A 16,699-nucleotide genomic window follows, 5' to 3' on the forward strand; every position below is an offset into this window, starting at 1 on the left:
ACCACTACAGTTTTAAAAAGACCCTAGTTTACAACCCGCCACCTGCTGTGAACAGCCATCATCATCCCACACACACTGTTATAAGACCAGCATCAGAAACAGAAAAATATCTGCTCAGAAAATATAACTTATCGTTAAATAGATAATAGTACATTTAAGTTTAACCAGTTACAACTAAAATATTTTATTCTTGCGTGACTTTAAAGAAGTCTATTGACAAAACAAACGTATATATCAAGTTGTATTTATAAGATAGACGCAGTCATTTGTCCTAAAATAATAATTTATTTTTGTCAGAGCAGACAATATAAGACTCTTTGTATAATATACACATATTTACACATGTTTTAAGAAGCGTTTAATTAAAAATAAACCCCTAAATGAGTTGAAGACGTCTTAAAAACATTTTAAAAGTTTATTAACGGCATACATAAGTTCTCTGTCACCATCGGTGCACGTATACATATGTCTTAATCAGAGCCTTGGTTAAAGAATCCCCTAAATCTAAAATAAACCCACTATTTTGCCATAGTGGACAGAATTACATTTTATTAAGGTTAATTTAAAACGGTATATATGAACACACACCCTGCGCTTTGTCAGGCACCGCCGGATCTTTAATACGCGTGAAACTATAGAGCAGTATATGAAAAGATTCACGGAGTTCCTGAAACCGTTTAAAATTTTATTTAGTTTAGACTATCGTCTAAATATTGTAGTATTGATGGCGCCGAAGGATATGGCTCAGGTCATTGCTTAAACTATACACGTATACGGAATATTTAATTAAATAACTTGTGATGTTACAAACAAAAGTTTTAATCGTAGCATTGTTCATGATTTGTCTAAATCTAAAATAAACATTTACTTTTTTGATACCGTAATGGGTAATTATTTTACCAACGTTGAGTTTTAGAAATCTTTAGTCGCTTTACAACACGCACCCCCTGTGAAAGAATGCAGGGCTTGTGAATAAGGATGGAGGAAGTGTGATATCTGACATCAAATGCCTAAACACAAGCTGTCACACGAGCCGTCATTAAACATAACAGCATACGCTTGACATAAAACACACACAGTCAATTGATCTAAAATCTAAAATAATAATTTATTTTTGTCAGAGCAGATAATATAAGACTCATTGTATAATATACACATTTTCACACATGTTTTAAGAAGCCTTTAATTAAAAATAAACCCTAAAATGCGGTGAAAACGTCTTAAACAAGCTCTGTGGACAGATCAAACTAGGTATCCAGTATCCGAAATGTTTTAAATCCAATTTGCCACAAAATGTTTAAAATGTCCCCAGACAAATCCAAAAAAGTCTCTGATTTTAATCTTTTTTAAAGATACGTCCAAAGCGTTGTGGTCTGTATCCTAACCTGTAAACAGATAAAAACAAGTTATTAGGACAAATATCTAAATAAAACAATTTTCTTATGCAAGATAAACGTACCGTGGAGATCCGCTATATATTTTGCAATAGTACACACAACGTTCGCTTTGCCTCTGATATCCAAACCTTTAAAACAGATAACACATGTTATTAGAAAATATTAAACCAAACCAGTTTGTTTAAATCTATTGTAACAGGATTAAATAAAAACACACCGGACAACACGAGCCAGTCGGCGTCTCTTTTGTTCCAAGATTTCCGTGTTACGCTGCGGGAGGTTCTAGTCTCGGTCTGACTTTTTTGTTCAGGCCACTCTTCTCCGCGATTTACCAGGAATAGTTAATACTATTTTAGACAATTTCGCTGCAATACCAGAGATCGAATTTTTAGTTTTTAAATAAATCATACAAAATACTGGAACGAACACAGTGAAACACATACATACCAATAGACTTGAGTATAACAGATCTGCTCCATCCAAACTGATTCCGGGAGATCTCTTGTCGCTCCCCAATAAAGGTTCGGTCATAAACTTTCAAAGATTACATCACAAGACCCCCACACAAACACACACTGACATAATATCAGCATCAGAAAACTTTGTGTCTGAACAGAAAATAGACTAGTTCGATAGAAAATATCGGCTTTAAGTTTAACCAGTTACAACTAAAAATATTTTATTCTTGCGTGACTTTAAAGAAGTCTCTTTACAAAACAAACGTATTATCAAGTTGTATTTATAAGACACACGCAGTCAATTCCCCTAAACCTAAAATAATACTTTATTTTTGTCAGAGCAGACAATATAAGACTCTTTGTATAATATACACATATTCACACATGTTTTAAGAAGCCTTTAATTAAAAATAAAACCCCAAAATGGGGTGAATACGTCTTAAAAACATTTAAAAGATTATTAACGTCATATATAAGTTTCTCTGTCACCATCTGTGCACGTATACACATGTCTTAATCAGAGACTTGGTTAAAGATTCCACTAAATCTAAAATAAAATCCTATTTTGCCATAGTGGACAGAATTACATTTTATTAAGGTTAATTTAAAACGGCATATATGAACGCTCACCCGGCGCTTTGTCAGACACCGCCGGATCTTTAATACGCGTGAAACTATAGTGCAGGTTATGAAAAGATTCACGGAATTCCTGAACCGTTTAAAAATTTATTTAGTTTAGACTATCGTCTAAAGATTGTAGTATTGGCTCAGATCATTGCTTAAACTATACCCGTATACGGAATATTTAATTAAATAACTTGTGATGTTACAATCAAAAGTTTTAATCGTAGCATTGTTCATGATTTGTCTAAATCTAAAATAAAACATTTACTTTTTGACACCGTAATGGGGGATTGTTTTACCAACATTGAGTTTTTGAAATCTTTAATCGCTTTACAACACGCACCCCTGTGAAAGAATGCAGGTCTTGTGAGAAAGGAGGGAGGAAGGGTGAGAGCTGACATCAAATGTCGAAACACGACCTGTCACACACGAGCCGTCATTAAACATATCAGCATAGGCTTGACATAAAATACACTCAGGAAAAACAATCACTCTAAATGACCGGCCATAAAACCATTAAATACTTTCTGTCTAAAGTTGACAACTTGTACAGATTTTGATTGATGGTCCCGCCCCCCCTGTCAAACAAGTCATAAAAACACAAACTGTCAAAACACCATCTGTTAAGGAGTCATAAAACACAAACTGTCATAAAACCATCTGTTAAGGGTCATAAAACACAACCTGTCAAAACACCATCTGTCATGGGGTCATAAAACGCCTTCTGTCAAGGGGTCATAAAACGCCATCTGTCAAGGGGTCATAAAACACGACCTGTCAGACAGCAACTGTCACCGGGTGGGGGAGGGGGTCATAAAAGTTTGACGAATGCCGGTCCCATATAACTACTTCTGCTCTATCAATCTCAACCATTTGTATATTTTCCTGAAGCAAAGTATAAATACCAAAAACAAGAAGGAAAAGATGGTTCCAGTATTTCTTGGAAAGAACACCACCAAGCACTGGCAAAGCATAGAACAATAGAAAAGATCTCCATTCAGAGGCCTTCCAATATTTCCGTTCTTTTACAGAACGTGGAACTCTAATTAACTCTACTGGAGGCTTGATTGCTAGTAACTGGCTATCAATGATTTCAGTTTTGGTGCCAATGTACCATGGTTTGTCATGGTTAGTGGAATCCAACCATAATGCCATTAGCTGCCGTGTCACTCCTAGGCAAACACTGTGCTGATATTCAGGCACAAATCCATTAACCATCTGAAAGTTTGATAGCTTCATTAAAGGAGAGGGACCTTTCACTCCCATTACCGGCTGCTTAGGAGTTGCAGCCATAGCATGCTGAAAATGCTCAGTTTCACATCTGAGAGCAGGTTCAGGATACATGTAAGAGTATGAACCCCCACCCTTATGATAACAAAAGTCACAGCCATATGTGCCATTAAACTGTTTTGTGTTTCGGATTTGGGGGCGAGCCACTGAATCTGAACTACAGATCAGGGCATGCACCTTAGATAAATGTTGCTGGTTCTGTTTGTCCGTCCATTGAATTCCATTTTGCTCCAGTTCTTGAAGCTCATCAACAAATGGAGTTAACAGAGTTGCCATGTTGGGTTTCTTCTCTCCAAACCAAATACATGGTATGCAGATATTATTTTTTCGTTCTTTTGGATCCAGTTCAATGATCTGGCACTGAACAGGCCATAGCTGACACTTAGAGCTCTTGAAAACTGGGATACCATCACAGTTCCACAGTAAACTCACATCCTCTTTACTAATGTTACCACTCCTGATTAGCTTTTCATACTCTATTCCAGAATGTATGTCATTTATAATACCATTATTAGACATTTTTCTGTCTAAATTATTCTTGGAATTTTCCAGAATGTCCTTAATTTGACTAGATAATTTTAAAACCAGAAAATAAGACCCTTTTTTCAAATTTATGTCTGCTTCAAATGTCATGTGACATACAGAACACTGTGTCTGACCATTAACCTTACCTATATAGTTGGTGCATCCTGAACAGTAAAAATGTGATTCATATTGTCCGTACTGCCCATAAGCTTTATTAAAAAGGTAAGAAGTAGCTGGCACCGATCCTGGAAAATGTACATTAAACAATTTGAGGAGGTCTTCAAGAGCTGTCCCTGTGAGGTTGTGTCGCAAAATAAAGGACATCAAAAGCAGCAGACTCTGCCCTCTGGAGATAGATGCTCCTGGGTAAAGAAGCTCATCATCTTCTGATCCCTAAAAGAAGACAAATACAATTAAACAAACAGATTAGTAACTAGAAAGCCTCTGCCAGGGACAGTGATCTTACATTTCTAAAGAAACTATTTTTGTTCCACAACAAAATGAATTAGTTTATACTTTCTGCCTCGTGTTTTTTTAAATCTTGCAAAAAGAAAAACAAACCGCTCTGAAACAATTAAGCCATGGAAAATTATAAATAGACCATGAAACAATGCTTTTGTTCTTTGTGATTTTTATAATTATTAACCAAATGAAAGGGCATAACATGTTTGTCCTCTCAACATTATGTCCTACTTATGAATTTTAATAATTAAAGCATTATAATTAGAATCCTTTCATTTCAATGTCATTTATATCACGGCTGCAACTCATAAAACCACACCATGAATATTTTATGACAATACCTGTGATGAATTTGGAGTTTGAGCTTGTTTCAGGTGCGGTATTTCAGATGGTTGCAAATCAGTTATATGGTCATGGTGTCCTCCACAAACCATACCAGTGCTGTCCCGAATTGTCTGTTGAATAGATTTGTTATAATACATACAAAAAGAACCTATAACACTTTAACAATTCCAATACTTAATTTGTGTATTTGTTGTGACATTAGTTTGACAGAATCAATCTAGCCACATACCGTATGTGAATTGTTGATGATGATAGCAACAAATAATATATTCACCTGATGTACGTTTGCTTCTTCATTATGCCTCTCAGGAGACTGGCACAGGTTTTCCTCAAAAGACAGCCTTCTTTCATCATAATTCTCATCATTAACACTCTATATAAAACAAATTTTAATAAATGTTCAGTCTACATGATATATATATATATTATGTGTGAATAACATAATAAATGAATAACAGATGTCCACACAGCATTTTACCTACCCACTCAACCACTTTCTGCACTTGGTTATCCATTTTGTATCTCTTTGCTGGTATTGGACACTGAGTATAGTGGACACTATCATTTTCCTTGGTGGCCTCATTGTTATTCAAATTAATGGAGAACTATAACATACCAAGTTGGTGTTAGAATCATTTCGTTAGGGGATTAAGTAAAAAATACTGCTTCTCGATTATTAATGATTAAAAAAGAAATGTAGAACTTAGATATGTAGTACTTAGTAGTAATAACAGTAGGCTACATAATAGGGGTGTGACGAGACACTTAATCTACGAGACGAAACAAGACACGAGATTGGGTTCACAAGAACGAGACAAGATTTTTTACATTTTTTAAGAAATCCTCAATGATAAAATAAATGAATGGGGAAACTGAAATCACATTTTTAAAAATGTTTTAAGTAATCTAGGACTGTCCCTAACAATTATTTTGCTAATTGATAATGAAGTATTTTGATATTTTTGGTAATAAAAATAGACCCAATTTAGCAATAACCTTTAAAATCACATAATAATGACGATGCAATAATCATTTGTTCAAATAAAGTATCAAAACAAGTAAACACAGTAATAAGTAGCCTTTGTAATAAAAAACAGCATTATGTATTATAACAAATGCCTGCCGGGAGCCCTAACGGACCCGCTTTTGTTAATTTCACTTTAGAATCTAAACTTTAGCTCCTTTTAACCAAACAACGTTTAAATCCATTTAAATCTTTAATATTTGTCCAATTTGTTACAACATAAATTATAATAGCCACTTTTATTCTTGATCAAAAACATGCAAAGATAAAATCATGTAAACTCTGAGTGAGGGTTTATTCTGCTAAGACGCTTCTGACACTGATCAACAGACAATCGCCCAGGTAGACAAACATTATTGGAAGCCCAAACACAAAAGCACATGCAGTAAAAGACTGATTATAATGAATGCACACTGCACTGGAAAAGGTTTACCCAGAACTTAAATTTATGCTGACAATGACCGTTTCTCCAATAAAAGGCTGCAACATCCGGAGGTCGCATGCAGGCTGCATACGTCATTAAGCCTGGTTTATTTCAGTTAACTGAGCATTACATTCGCAAGTCATAAGCATATTACAACAATTTACATTTAACTTAATATAATAGTAAACGGTATAATTGTTAACATTATGTAATAAGACAGTCTTTATGAAGTATGCAGTCTAAAAAATGCGACCTCCAAAGGATGCAGCCTTTTGTTGGAGAAACGGCCAGCATTACACCTCCCCGAGAAATCTCTTGACATAATTATTTTTGCGATACATATTTAATCTCGTCACACCATTACTAAATAATGATTAAAAAAATCAGGTTTTACAACACTTTTATGTTTCATCTAACCATAAACTCAAAAACAATATTACCAGTGTTTTCCTTCTCCTGTATTCAGTTGTTTTTGGTAATTCAGAACCATTAAAGCACACATAGTTTTTGTAACCATGTGGATGTATGTTCTGTAAAGAAAGAAAAAAAGATGTTTCACACCCTGTATGTCACAGACAATACAAGCATGCTGTAATTCTTATACAGCAGGTAAAATAATATATAACATTTTTGGCAGATCTTGATACAAAACAATTCAGGAAAATACATTTAACTTAATAATAGTGTAATTGAAAAAACATTACCTCTTTATGCTGTGTACCCAGCTTTTTAATGCGATAAGCTGTAGTTCTTGGAATGTCATTAACTTGTGAATTCAGGTATGATTTGTATTTCTTCATTGCCAGAAGCATTCCAGGCGACAGTAACGAAAATAATTGAACTGTATCAATATACGTTGTAGTACTTGTTTTTTGGCGTCACTGTGTTTTTCTTTTTCACCAATCAGAGCCAAGTATTTCAAATGGACTTTGTAGCTAATTGTCCAATCACAGACTGTCATTTGAAACTCCATGATGCAGACGGCGTGCGAACTGTCTGCGAACGTGATTTAACGACACGGCACGACGACACAGACACCATGTCGCTTCCCAGCTATGGGCTGTTTTATTTCCCAGACAATGACATGGTGAAGGTGGACAGCACCGATATCATTTTAAAACCGCACAGACGACCAGAATTTGTAGTGCAGTCCCGCGAACAACTTCACAGTGAAGAGGGCTACATCGAGGTGCGCCTGCCAAGTCGCAGCCGCAATGGACAGACGAAAAACCTTGCAGCTAAAATTCTTCTTCTTGGTGGTAAGTTAATTATTGTTATCGCTTAGTATAACTACCTTTTAAGATAACTTTGGATGTCCAAACTATTTTCACACACCTGTAGTGTGCATTTGGGAGCTGTTACTCAATGTTAGTTAACTTAATGTTACGTGGATTAATACGTTATATAACCGCTAACACGGTCTATTAACTTAGATGCTTAGGTGCTGTGTACACGTTACAGCCATGCTGATTTAAAATGGCATTTTAAAATGATCTCGATGCTCGTCTTACTGATAACGTTATTTCAGAAAAGATGCATGAGTCATGACTGTAAACACGTGGAACGTGACCATTTACACACATACTGAGCATGCCCGTAAAAGAGCTTATTATTCGAATAACAACTTGCCTTTAGCACATGTATGCAGGCGAAGTGTTAACTGTTTTAATCCGTAATTCATAATTGAGTCTCTGGCGTGTTTTAATCAGGTTTCAATGCATGTGATGGAAGCGGGGGGGAGCGCACCGCTGCAGAAAGTGTTTGAAACCGCGTTTTTTCTCCTAAGTAGTTCACTATGGACATCCACCATTTTGTAGTAGTGTCTGTATGAAAGCTGAGTGAAGAACACACACTGCATTGTGATTTTGAATCTAAATGCGATGTAACACTCACTAACTCAATATTTTCCCATGATACAACGCGGGACGAACTTTAAGTAACTCGTTTTTTTCTTTATATTAATAGCATCAGAAAATTTTTAACTTCACTATGTTTTTAACCCTATAAGTATAGTTTTTTGGTAAATTTATATTGTAATTACAGATGTTTACAAAGACTTAATTGTGAAGAGAGATGCGTTTAAGAAAGGAGAAGACATCTGGAAGACCACCACCCAGCAAACATCCTTAAAGGTTTTTGTTTCTCTTATCCTTCAGAATGATTGTACTGTTTAACAATGTTTACTGCCTGCTTTTTATTTTCTCTTCTTTTTCTTTCTTTTTGGTGAAATGTTAAATATGAATGTTTTGTTTTTAGATTGTACGTACATCACAAAATGCAGCTGATGTTGCAATGGGAGACAAACTCAAAAGAGACATCCAGAACTTACAAAAGAAAAAAGTACCACCGATAACCTCTACTCCAGTGTCAGAGGATTCTGATAACACAGACATTGACCTGTTTGATAACACAGAGCAGAGAAGATCAAGGAAAAGAGTAAGCAATGTTTTAATTTTATTTTGATTACTTTTTGTACTCTTGTCTATCTCCCAATAAATAGGAAATGCTCTAAGAATCAAGTCAACTTCGGATTTTTCCATCTCAGTTTGACAAATTTTAAATTCTGACTTAATGGAGCAAGGTTTGCCACTATTTTATTATAGAAGGAGATAATGCATGTTCTATGTTCTGTTCCTTCAATTAGACTGAAAACAAATGTTTTAAAAATATGTAAAAATTATCCTTTTATTTAATCAATAATTTTTTATAATCCTTCTATTTGCTCTTACATGCTTTTTGTGTGATTTCCCTAAATCTTGGCAACAGAGGTGAAAAGTGAAGATTTAGAATGACCCATAGCGTCACAATATACACAACAATTTGAAATCTTATAGTTGTAATGAACCAAGATTTTAAATATAAAATTTCCTTTATTGTAAACTGATTACTTTATTGAATAATTCAACATCACTACTACACTGCAAAAAATGAATGTCTTACTTAGTATTTATGTCTTGTTTTCTAATAGGCCTATAAATATCTTAACATTCTTACATTGAGATACTTTTACTTGGTGTTTGATCAGGTCTCCACACCACAGACAAAATAAAAAACTATCCAGCCCTGGACGCCAGATCACGTCAGAAAATATAAGTTTACTTGTTTAACAGGCATCTGTCAGTTAAGAGGTTGATCCATCGTTGCTAGAGAAGACCATAAACAGGAAATGAGACAAAGGTTTAGATCAGTGGTTCTCAACTCTAGTCCTCGGCCCCCACTCCCAGAAAATTTAAGATGTCTCCTTATATGAAACACCTGAATCCACTCATCAGGCTCCTGCCAGAATGTTTGAAAAGTTTTCTTAATTAACATACTAACAACTGATGAACTAATACAGGTGTTTAATATAAGGAGACATCTAAAATGTTCTGGGAGGGGGGCCCGAGGAATGGAGATGAGAACCACGTGGTTTAGACGAGGTTTGAACATTGAGACATCAGCAACTGAAACTGTCCATCAATAAAACTCTGTACTATTTTCTCATCTAAACCAATGAATACAGCATGCACTGTTATATCAAAATTGCTCAGCTGCAACATCCCTTAGACCTTGGGCTTCCGTAAACATTCTCTTTATCTATCTTTGTTTAGACACAGACAGAACAGATCATGAAACTTCACAAATGTTAGACTGAACCACCATGAAATGAATTAGAGACATATATAATAAAGAAATATAATGAATGAATAAACAAAAATGTAATAATAAAAATGCTAATAAGGATAAAATAATATTAAATAATCAAACATAATTAAATGGATAACTAATGATTATAACATGATTCTGATTATCTAAATAAATGATTAAAGATAAAAAACACAATAATAAATGTTAAACACAAAATAAACTTCAGTAGTTATAACGTTTTCTCTTTATTTATCCACCGATAACATCCGCTCCAACACGAGCCCAAAAACAACAACCGGTTTTCCGCCCAGGCTTAATCTTAAGAGTCCCCTTTTAGCTTAGGTAAAAGGTCATGTGAAATAATAAACTATATTTAGCATAGAGCTATAATATACATAAACAAATTTTTACTGTCTTAAACTTAACAATAATAACATTCTACACGTGAGAATCTAAGGTAGGATCCATCATTGGTAAGCAAGTGGCTTAAGATATTAAGTCTTGTTTTTGAAATAAATGACGAAAATCAAGAGAGTTTTTCTGCTTAAAATAAGTCAAAATATATGCCAGTGCAGTAAGAAAAATAAATTAAGTTGAAACTGGAATTAAGTTTATTTTTCTTACTGCACTGGCAAATATTGACTTGTTTTAAGTAAAAAAAACCTCTTGATTTTCATCATCTATTTCAATAAACAAGACTTAATATCTTAAGCCACTTGCTTATCAAGTAAATGTATCTCAATTTAAGAATTTTCAGGTATTTGTAGAAGAAAACAAGACAAAAGTACTAAGTAATGCATTCATTTTTTGAAGTATAAGTGTTATATTGTATGTGGTTGTTAACGTCTTTTAATCTTGTGTCAAATTTAACACATACAGTCTGCACTGGACAGTGATGACGAAGAAGAATTTACTGGAAACAAGGAGTGTGACAACAGTGTTTTGCAGAGGACATCTCCACTGAACACTCCTGTCATGCTTGATGGTGATGTTGTCAAAGCATTAAAAGGTAAATTACTAGGAATTAAACAAATATCAACATTTCTTAATGATTCAAGCTTGGGATGTCCCTATACCACTTGTTCATTTGCGATTCTGATACCAGAATTCCGAATATCAGCTGATACCTGCCCGATACTACTGTAATTAAATGTGTAAAGTGCATTCTGCTACATTCAGTATAATTTTAAATGTAAAAAAATCTATAATTATAAATGATTTAAAAGTTACAGGAACATTAGTAATTATTACCCCTGTTTCCCACATACTCCGTATGCAGTGCGTTTGCGGTGCATGATTTTTTTTACGTGCCCTGCCCATGTTAACAGGTTAGAGCTTTCAGACATATGCGGTCTGTCCGGTCCGTTGCAGATGCGGTGTGGTGCAGCAGTGCTGCAATCGTTTTGGCAGCGAGTCTATTTTTGCTGTACTGCTCGCAAGCTGCACGCGCTGATTTAATGTGATAGCGCATGTTTTGTGGTCAGAATGAACACAGATTTACACAAAAATGTAGTAATTTCACCCTAAATGGACGTAAATAAAGTATTTCAGTAGTTTCTTCTGTAATCTTATTTGTTTAATCCCCGTATGAATCAAGTAAAGCAAAGCAAAGCACTTATCACGAGTTGAAAAATTATATGTATAACATCTTGTTAAATACTCTAACGTGTTTATATACATGCATATACATAAAGTATGCTATTAATTTTACCATTGTTTAATTATACTAACATAGTCTTTTAGTTTTTATTTGTAGTAAAACAACAGTAAACAAATTTACTGTCTGTTGATATTTTTAGTTAAACTAATTAGGTAATACAATTATAATCAATCTGACAAAAAAACGTTTTCATTATAATAAATTATGGATAATTTTTCTAAGGGGAACTACAAAATGATCTGTTTGAAAGAAGGTGAAGCATACCTGTCAATCAGCACTATTACCTCAGAGTTTATTTCAGTAGGATAATATTGCCGTTTTTCCTGTAATAATAATACAATGTACATGTCACTCTTGCTTCCTTGTCTGTTGATTCATGTCATTATGCTGTTATTTTAGTTATGTGAGAATATTTCTTGCCATATGAGACGTTCATTGCCGTTATATAAATACTCTCGTCTATGCAAATATATAAATAGTAGGAAATGTAACCATATGGCTGTCACATATATTTTCTTTTCAAAAGTTATAATGCTAATTTATATCTATGATATATGTGAAGATAAATAGACCTTTGATCCATTCATGTGTCCTGACCACTACACTAGAGATTTTAAACATCCTATCTAGTCTTTCAAATAATATCTAAAGTAGGCTATATTGTTTTGTGAAAAAAAAAGACAGTAGGCTATTATATTGTTTATTGAGAAGGCGCTTCTCAACAGAAAGTGTCAATCACATGATCATTTGATACGCAGAAGCAGCGGTTAGCAACGCACTGCAAACAGAGTATGTGTGAAAGCACAACGGATGATTGACGGATCCCACCGCATACGTACTGCATAAGGAGTATGTGTGAAACAGGTGTTAATCATTACATTGTTTAGGAGAACATATAATAGTTAAGTTTGATCAATTAAGTAAGCTAAATATTTTTTCCTTAATTGTGTAATTCTGTCATAGTAAAAAAGCTTTAGTGTGCAGATGGTTATTTTGGTAATTATGCGCTTGACCAGACTTTTTATGGGCTTTCTGTGTGCAGAATTGACATCCTTGAACGACTTACTGATATCAGGGCCTGGTTGCATAAAGCACCTTAAGTTTTTTCCTTAAGTATTACACTTAAGGGGTAAATTCCCCTTAACTAATGTAAGAGAATAATTAAAGTGTTTTGCATATAATCCCTTAAATGGTTCTCTTAGGTAAAGGTAATCGTAAAGTGTTTCATGACAGCGACCCCGGTTTGTTGTTATAAAATACTATTGTTGCCATGGAGACGCAACAGAAAAAACTTAAGGGTTTTTCTGCAACACCCACGGCTAACGCGCAGTATCGCAATTGGAATCGGTCATATTGTCTGTCCTCGATCCGATACCGATCCAGAATATTGGATCGAGACATCCCTAATTCAAGCCCCGAGCCATCAATTTATTATCAGTATCTCTCTTTTAGTTTAAATTATTTGTGCATGTGTGTATAGGGCTATTTAACATAGTTTTTTTTTATTGTGGATCTGTCCAATGAGTTAATGTGTTTACATTGGGGTTTAAATAATGTTACAAATGTTGTTGTTTTCTTTATGTTAAAGTATTAGTGTTAGTGTAGTGTACAACCATATAATTGTACTTTATATGGTTGTTTTCAGCTTATCTAAATTTATCTAAACCTTTGTCAGCTTTAACCAATTTGCCTCTTTCTCTAGAATTTACTATCTTAAAACTATAAAATATTTGACTTGTATTGCTATGAAGTTACAGTGATGCTTCTTAAAATTAATACATGTCATTATTTAATCAATAGCCCAAGCACAAATGTAGAACCTGAACTGATGTTTGTACTGCCCTAACTTTGTATAACATTCTTCTAACTTCTTTGTTTCTTGTAGAGCTTCCTGGGTTAGTAGCATCTCTCAAAGATGTCTTGGAGTCTATGGATAGAGGAAGATCATGCAGCTCAAGTTCCAGTGAGCTGTCTCTTGCTGATTCCTCGGAAATGGTATGAGGCGTTACTAATTATTCATATTTGTAATCATTATTTTAGCTGTGTTTTTGGTATGCATTACCACTTTACAAATTCAGTACCTCCTGCATGACGTGCTTTAAGCTCTGAATGAAACCTTTTGTTCTGGATATTCACTATTTAAATCATAAAGTTCATAATACTGTTTGTTTCTTATTTTACCCAGATTTCCCTTGCTGAGTCTGATGTAAAAGTCCCCCGGAGGATGTATGACAGACTGAATAAGTCACGAGTTTCAATTTTTACACAGGAATTGGTCTCTTTAGTTTTTGGAAAAGAGAAACTAGCAAGATGTACTCTGACCGGGAAGTCTGGAAATCAAACCTCAAAAGACCAATTGGACCCTCACAAAGTTGCTGTTGTCATAGGTCGGTCACTTTTTTGCACTTTTAGTCATAAAAGACTGACTAATAAATATTTAATTTTTATAATCTGAAATAAATGACACAACATTCTGTTGGAATACAATTTTCTTTTGGTTAAATATTAACATTCTTTCTCCCCTTTCACAGATACTGTAATTAAACAATTTCCAAACACTACAGTGTCAGAGGTGCGAGCCCTCATTCGCAGGATGTGCAATAATGAGGCAAACTCGAAGAGCAGTCGCGCTTCTCTGGAAATATGAGGATAGTGATGTTTCAGTTGGTTTGTTTGTTAAAAATGCATTTTATTGACCTTTGTTTTTCTGTATTTGGAATAACTGCATGGATCTATTGGTTGTTTGTTAAAAATGCACTTTATTTGTTTCTTTAGTGTTTTTTGTTGGTTCGTTTGTTTGTTGTATCTCTGCAGGTCGGCAAAATTTTATGTGAAGATGTTTTTCTAAAGAGTTTACAAATGCTGCTGTGTAATGTACACCAAATGTAAAAAAAAATACATAAGTTTGTATTTTTCAAAATGCGTATTTTACATATTTTTAATCTGCAAGAAGTTTTTGGCATTGTGTTGAAAATGCAGTATTGTCATACTAAATTGTTCTGCAGGTCGGCAAAATTTTATGTGAAGATGTTTTTCTAAAGAGTTTACAAATGCTGCTGTGTAATGTACACCAAATGTAAAAAAAATACATAAAAGTTTGTATTTTTCAAAATGCGTATTTTACATATTTTTAATCTTCAAGAAGTTTTTGGCATTGTGTTGAAAATGCAGTATTGTCATACTAAATTGTTCTGTTAAATGTTTTTATAGTATACTAACAGTGGCTAGTGTAGTGTTTTGCAAATACATTAGAAATAAGCTAATATTATATTTAAAATACACTGGAAACGCATTTAATAAATAACCTTGAAATACATTTAATATGCACTTAGTGTAATTTAAATATATTCAATATGTAAAAAAAGCAAAATCTAAATATATTACAAAATATTTTTTTTAAATTGTGAATGTCTTTTTAATATACTAATATTGGCTAGTTTAGTGCATTGCAAATACATTATTAATAAGCTGATGGTATATTTAAAATATACTAATAACACATTTGATGAGTAACAAAAAATGGACTTTTACTGTAATTCTAGTACAGCATTAAAATATATTATAAATACATTTTTAAAAAGTGCACTTAAATTGCACTAAGTGTATTTGAAGTTGTTCCAATTTAACACAATTTCAATATATTAAATATAATGCAAATAGATTAAAATTGACTTTAAATATATCTTGAAATGCATTTAATATATTTGAAGTGGGTTCAATATAATACATTTAATATGCATTTAGTATAGTAGCTTTTAAATATATTAAGTATGTCCCAAAAAATACTATTTAAATATATTTCTTTTTCACCTGGGTACCCAAAGTGAAATATGATTTTATTAAGTTAATGTACACTGTAAAATTTGTTAATAATCTTACAGGGAATTTTATAAAAACCCTCTTTTAAAGACATGGTCGGGAAATGTCTGGGGAACACTAAGCTGTTAATGTAGCCCTACAGTGCGAGGACCACCTTGCGCATGGTTCGACAAATCGTGTTTTCCCCACCGACCGCATAAGTATGCACTTGCAAAAAAGCGCAACGCAATACACGTCATTTACGGTACAGTAAGGGCACAGATTCAACATGATACATTTCTTATGTGAGGCTAGAAGTTTGCAAAGATAAGAGTTTCCTTCCGTGGAAGATCTAGATATTTCATAAATAACTGGGCAAGGGAAAACTAAAAACTCTCCTGAGACTTATTTCTGCTTTGGATGTTTAAGACCTCGCCCTCCTTTTTTTTCTTAATTTTTTTCCTCTCTTTTTTTTCTTTAAATGCGGCATCAACACGGAAAATAGTGATTGTTAAATATGCCTTAATGTTTATATTTGAATATGTTCATTAAAAAAATACAAATAAATAAAATTTGCGCGGAGACGCTGTAGTTACGTCAGCTATATATTTCTTTGCTTCGCAGCTGATTGGTCAAACTGCAGTCTCGGATCTCGAATCCAGAACATAACCTGCCCCCGGGCAGGTTAGCCGTGCAGCGTAAGATACCATGGCGACGAACACCAATTAACTTCTTCCACCCTGAAGCTATTTTGGGGATTTTCACCTGGATTTGGCCTACCAAATTTCAAAAGCTTCCCATACCCACATGCAGAGGTTTACATACAAAAGTTTGGTATCATTTTACAGGAAACCCTTTGAAATTACATAAAACACTGTTGAAAGTGCTAAACATGGTTGTATGTGATGTCAGGCCTCTAATAAACACAAAAATAAATAGGCGCTTTTTATGTTTTTTTTCTAAAGTTTTTATTTGAAAGTATATAACTCTGGCCCTGGGTATCTCAGGTCCCTGCAGACAGTTTTGTTTGATTCCAGCTATTGTCAGCTTACAGAGGAAAAAGGA

General features: G+C 34.0%; 2 protein-coding genes and 1 long non-coding RNA gene across 3 annotated transcripts in view; 2 read left to right on the forward strand and 1 right to left on the reverse strand.

Moving 5' to 3' along the window:
* LOC135736253 (uncharacterized) overlaps window positions 1-16,699 on the forward strand; it is a 48,635-nt gene that overhangs the window by 17,947 nt on the left and 13,989 nt on the right. The gene's annotated exons all lie outside the window — the stretch shown is intronic.
* Window positions 1,090-1,937, reverse strand: LOC135736233 (uncharacterized). The gene is made up of 3 exons (XR_010527868.2): window positions 1,615-1,937; window positions 1,460-1,525; window positions 1,090-1,385 (listed from the first exon to the last, which is right to left on the reverse strand). It is a non-coding gene; the product is annotated as an uncharacterized lncRNA (long non-coding RNA).
* On the forward strand, window positions 8,476-14,901 carry LOC135736226 (uncharacterized). The gene is made up of 6 exons (XM_065254968.2): window positions 8,476-8,681; window positions 8,806-8,985; window positions 11,056-11,185; window positions 13,722-13,831; window positions 14,022-14,223; window positions 14,368-14,901. The coding sequence occupies exons 2-6, from the start codon at window positions 8,842-8,844 to the stop codon at window positions 14,481-14,483; spliced, it is 702 nt and encodes a 233-aa protein (XP_065111040.2). The 5' UTR covers window positions 8,476-8,681; window positions 8,806-8,841; the 3' UTR covers window positions 14,484-14,901.

The sequence above is a fragment of the Paramisgurnus dabryanus genome, chromosome 2 (genome assembly GCF_030506205.2).
Source record: "Paramisgurnus dabryanus chromosome 2, PD_genome_1.1, whole genome shotgun sequence".
Taxonomy (NCBI): Eukaryota; Metazoa; Chordata; class Actinopteri; order Cypriniformes; family Cobitidae; genus Paramisgurnus; species Paramisgurnus dabryanus.

Excerpts from the sequence above, each read along its gene's own strand:
- LOC135736226 (XM_065254968.2), top strand. The coding sequence starts at position 8,842 with ATGGGAGACAAACTCAAAAGAGACATCCAGAACTTACAAAAGAAAAAA. Across the intron at positions 11,186-13,721 it reads TGTTGTCAAAGCATTAAAAG|AGCTTCCTGGGTTAGTAGCA; the intron begins GTAAATTACTAG and ends TGTTTCTTGTAG. Across the intron at positions 13,832-14,021 it reads TTGCTGATTCCTCGGAAATG|ATTTCCCTTGCTGAGTCTGA; the intron begins GTATGAGGCGTT and ends TATTTTACCCAG.